This window comes from Nicotiana attenuata, chromosome 7 (genome assembly GCF_001879085.1).
Source record: "Nicotiana attenuata strain UT chromosome 7, NIATTr2, whole genome shotgun sequence".
NCBI lineage: Eukaryota > Viridiplantae > Streptophyta > Magnoliopsida > Solanales > Solanaceae > Nicotiana > Nicotiana attenuata.
In genome coordinates, this window is record NC_031995.1 from 97,510,132 (window position 1) to 97,515,292 (window position 5,161).

General features: G+C 34.6%; 1 protein-coding gene across 1 annotated transcript; it reads right to left on the reverse strand.

The window, feature by feature from the left end:
- On the reverse strand, positions 3,459-4,723 carry LOC109230596 (heavy metal-associated isoprenylated plant protein 28-like). Its single transcript, XM_019396061.1, has 3 exons — positions 4,540-4,723; positions 4,194-4,269; positions 3,459-4,012 (listed from the first exon to the last, which is right to left on the reverse strand). Exons 1-3 carry the CDS (start codon positions 4,546-4,548, stop codon positions 3,642-3,644), a joined length of 456 nt encoding a protein of 151 aa, XP_019251606.1. The 5' UTR covers positions 4,549-4,723; the 3' UTR covers positions 3,459-3,641.

Here is a 5,161-nt window from a genome sequence, read left to right on the forward strand (position 1 = left end):
GAAGCGGCAAGGTCCGCAGGTGCGGGAAAACGGTCGCAACAGCGGTTGCGCAGGAGCGGCCCCAGCTCCACAAGTGCTGGAAACGCTAGGCGGTGAGGTTGTTTTAAATCGGGGTTTGAGCATTTTTGCTCATTTCTTCACTTCTTGGGGGCGATTTTGGAGCTGGTTAAAGAGGGATTTTTCACCAACTATTTGAGGTAAGTAATCTATATTGTGAGTTAAATACATAGTTTATGGGTAGATTTAACATGCAAATTAAAGAAAATCATGTGTTTAGGTGAAAAACCTAGGTTTTTGATAAAAATAGGATTTAACCACGAAAATAGTTATGGAATTTACTAAAAATCATATACTTGAGTTCATGAGGTTATGGGTGACAACTTTCTTCGAAAATTTTTGGAATCCTGGCACGTGGGCCCGGAGGGTGAATTTTAGGAATCCTAAAATTCGGGTTGGATAATCACTTTAATAGTTGGAATATGAACTTTTGAACATGTATTGATTAATTTATATACCATTTGACTAGTTTTGGATTGTTCGGCATCGAGTAGAGGCTTTAGAGTGAATTTGAGGACGGAAAGTAAGCTTTGAGACGAGATAAGTCTATTTTCTAACCTTGTAAGAGAGAATTAACCCCATAGGTGAATTGATTAATATGTGCTTCTATTTGTGGGGGCTACGTACGTCCAAGGTGACGAGAGTCCATATGTAGCTACTAGCGATGTGTGCTATACTTACGATGTGTGCACCCTACTTGCTAATTTAATTGCTTAAATCATGTTGCAACTTTATAAAGGAATTGTAAAAGGTTAAATTTCATATACTTGAATTCTTGGACGGATCACTTGATTGTTATTGAGAATTGGAGTTTCTTTAAATATTAGCCTCTTAATAAATCTTGAATCAGCTGTTATAAAGTATTTTCTCTTTTTGTGGAGCGGGCCGAACGCCTCGGTAGCAGATAGATGCATCTATGGTTCGTATCGTTCGATCCTCGGCAGTGCACAATTTAAATATTTTTATGTTGGATCGAACCGTGACCTCGGCATAATTGCGCGTAAAGGATCTTTGGAACCAATTATAATTGATATTGCTTCATTAGCTTGAGATATAAATTGTTAAATGATGAATATAATTTTGAGATTTACCATTAGTGAAAGAATTGTTTATTATTTCCTGTTATTGAGTTTTCAGCTATATTTATGTTATCCATGCTTAGTTATAATTTTGACATTTTATTGCTAGCCCATAGTAAGTGTCAAAGTCGACCTATCGCCACTACTTCTTCGAGGTTAGACTGGATACTTAATGGGTACATGTTGTTTATGTACTCACGCTACACATTTGCACTAAATGTGCAGGACCTGAGGCAGGTACATCTGGATATCAGTCCGGCGCGCATCCTTGACTAATACTACGTGACTTCGCGGTGAGTTGCCTTCTGAGCCCTTTCTGCAGCAGCGGAAATCTTTCTTTTGCTTGTATTTTCTGTCTATTTCACTTCAGACATTAGTGTAGTATTCTTTTGTATATTCTACTAGTTGCTCATACACTTGTGACACCATGTCTTGGAGGTTCAAGTTAGTAGACACTTGATGATTTTTGAATTATTTTTATTTATCTCACTGCTTTAGAAGTCTTGATCTCTCACTTTTATTAAATTCTTACTCCTTATTTATGCACAAACTAAAAATAAATTGTTTCAAATCTTTAAAAGAAAGGATCACAGAGTTAGTTCATTGTAAGCTTGCATAGCGGCAACGTTGGGTGCCATCACGGCCTATAGGAGAAATTGGATCGTGACAACATGGTATCAGAGCACTAGGTTCACAAGTTATGAGCATGCCTAATAGAGTCTTACAGATGGCTGCGGAGAAGTATGTACTTATATTCGAGAGGCTATAGGGTGTTAGGAAACTACTCTTTCTTCATGTGTGTGTGTATACAATTTATATTGTTAAATATATATAGATCGTAAATATCAATAATTTATAAGTGGTTGACCATTTTTGACCACTAATACCGATCGAAATCGGTCGGTAAATTCATAATAATTTTAAAAAACTATTTTTGTTATTGAAAAAAATACAATTGAGCCTGGCGGGAAAAAACAAATAAAAAATTCCTACCGTTGTCGGTTGCTATACTTGAATTTTTCTAATTAAACTTTTTTTGGAAGATAATATGCAAGTCTGACTAGGTCTTGGTCAAAGATTGAACAATTTTCGATCGACATCGGGCGGACTTTTTATATGTGTCAGACATAGCAGTGTTTTTTTTTATTGTGGGACCACTTTTTCCGATCAAAGGTGGTCGGTATCTTTGTGTAAAAATTTTAATTTGATTTTTGCGACCAATTTAAATAGTTTCCGACCGATTTCGGTCTATTTTCTCTTCCGACTGATTTCGATCGGAATGATGTGGACGGGTTTGCCAGACTTCTAGTAGTGTGTTGACGCTTATCTTGACTATGTGTTATGTACATATTTACCAATACAATCAATTCATTAAGCATCTTGAATCTATTTAGTATAGTACAATTTAATTAATATGAGGGTTTCTGTTTATTTTACGATTTTATCATATTAAACTAATATTAGACCTATATATTGATTAAAAAGAAGAAATGTATGATCGCTATAATATACTAGGTAACTTTGAAAAAGCACTTACAACATGACATAATTTACATAATAGAATGACTTTTATGGTAAAAAAATACATGTTATTATTTCGTCGTTTTCACAGTTTTGTATTTTCATGCTTAAAGAAGTATAATATCTTTCATGTTATACAGTTTCTTTCTTGGTGTATTTCAGATTCAGAATATTTCAAGTTTTATTTTGGAAAAAAGTTTAAATACTGGAAATATTAAGCTTCAAACACCGGAACTGCTTAATCAATTACAGCTTTCCTTTTTATGGTTAGTCTAGATCGAAAGGCCTAGCTCAATAACACTAATTTAAGAGCTCAACTTATATTACACTATTTAAGGATGGACAAACACTATATCCATTTTACCGAAAAGGTCTATGAAATCATGCAATGCGGATTATTGAGGAAAAGATTGTTCCTCCATCAAAGCTACTAAGATTTTAAACGTACTTTTTATATAGAGAGAAGACTGTCCATAGTGTTAAAAATAAGTTGCTCTCTGTAGGTAGAATAGAATTCTCTTCTTATTCCAAGGTCTAAGTACTGCCATATGATATATTACAAGTAGAGAAAAGTTAAATATCATTAATCCAATGCGTGAGTGGTGCACTCTTTCACTAATCCAAACACGTTTTACAAAGGGTCGTCCTAAGAGGACAGCCTTGTGGCTAGAATGTCACATTTGATTAACATTTCACGAGTTTGAATTGGATATATCTTTCTTGCTTCTCTCTTAACTGTATGAAAAAAATTTAATTTATTGTTAGTATACATAAGTAATTTGGAAAATGCGGTAGAAAAGGTCAGCTATGAACAAGTCCATTTATTCAAATCGTAATTAGAAGTTTACATCCTTTCAAAAATATTACGTACTTGCCCAAAAGCTTACTTAGTTACATGTTACAAACTTACACTTGATAACTGAGTCTATAAAAGAAAAGTGAAAAAGTGAAATTGAAAGGGAAATTCTGGTCAACCAACAATCTTCACATAATGTGACAACCATTAGGATTCTCGTCACTAAATGTATCACCAGCTCGGCCACCAAAAGTGCTTGAATTGCCCCTATAAAGGCTGTAGGCTCGACCGTAGTTGTCATAGCCGTGTTTGCGGTAGTTATAGGCGGAGGCCGGTGGTTCTCCGGCGTAATACGTGGACGGACCACCGCAGCCTTGCTGCTGATAGTAATGATCAGTGACATAATTATGATTATTTCTCATCTCAGGATTATGAGGAAATTGCCATATTTCAGCTCTTTTACCAGTTCTCCTCACTGTCTTGAGTATTTTCTTTTGGTCTGCCCATCCTGTTACTGTCACCTTTTGCATGGCCATATCTATTTCTACATTATCAACACCTGAAATTTACGTCAAAAGTTTCGCAAAAATTAGATACTTCCTTAACTCAAATCCCATCATTGAGTTTAACTTCTTTATACATAATAATTTTTAAAAGAACTTTCACACTATCAGGTTACTAAAAAATAATAAAGAGCGGAATTAGCAACACGAAAAAATAAGCTGCTAGAACTAATTCACCTTTAACTTTTTCGAGAGATTTTCTGATCTTGCTCTCACATCCAGCACAATCCATATGTACTCTCATCTCTGTCATCTGACCTCAACCAAAAGATAAGACATATATAAAATAGGTTAAAAATCATTTGGCTATTTTTACTTTTAGCTCGCGCCAAAAACTATTTATATTCGGTAGCCGAAAAAGTATATAAAATTTGTATAATCTTTGTATATGACATACAAAATATATATATATATATATATATATATTTTTTTTTTTTTTTAACTATTATTTGAAAGAGACTATACGGTCAAAATTATTCGGTGCGAATGAAATTAAGATCAGATAGAAAAGATAGAGGATTACCGTCGTCATCTTCAAGATCTTGAACCTTAGATTTCTTCTTTCTCTGGTTACAAAAATATAAAGCTGCTGCAAATTGCAATGGACCTTAGTCTCCAATTGTGGCTTATAATCGAATGATTAATGAGTGAAAGACTTGAACGTTTATAAATAATAATTTCATTCCTCCTCCCCTCCCCGTTCCCTGTGCTCTCTCTTACTTAGAAAAATAATATATGTGCACCGACTTTTCTCTTCTCTTGCCATTGCAACAAGAAAGGATACAAGTGGGGCTATTCTTATGGATGAGAGGACGTTAACTGTCGATAAGAAGCTGTCACTTAACATGGACACACTCGAATACTTTTGCTTGTGTTATTAGAAAAGTTAATTAGAGCCTTGACTTTGATAAATTCATTGAAACAATAGTGAAATAGATTAATCCGAATAATGATCAAAGATACTATAAGAAGTACGTTAGGGCGGAAAGTGGACGGTTGAAGACGGAATTAGCGTTGAGAAAATGCATGTGGAACGAGCGTGGAGTGCAATTGTAGCGATCAAATAGCACGTCTTCGACAGTTAATCTAGTAGTACTCCAGAAGTCATTTATTAATCTTTACAACTAACTAAAATCCCACTTAAT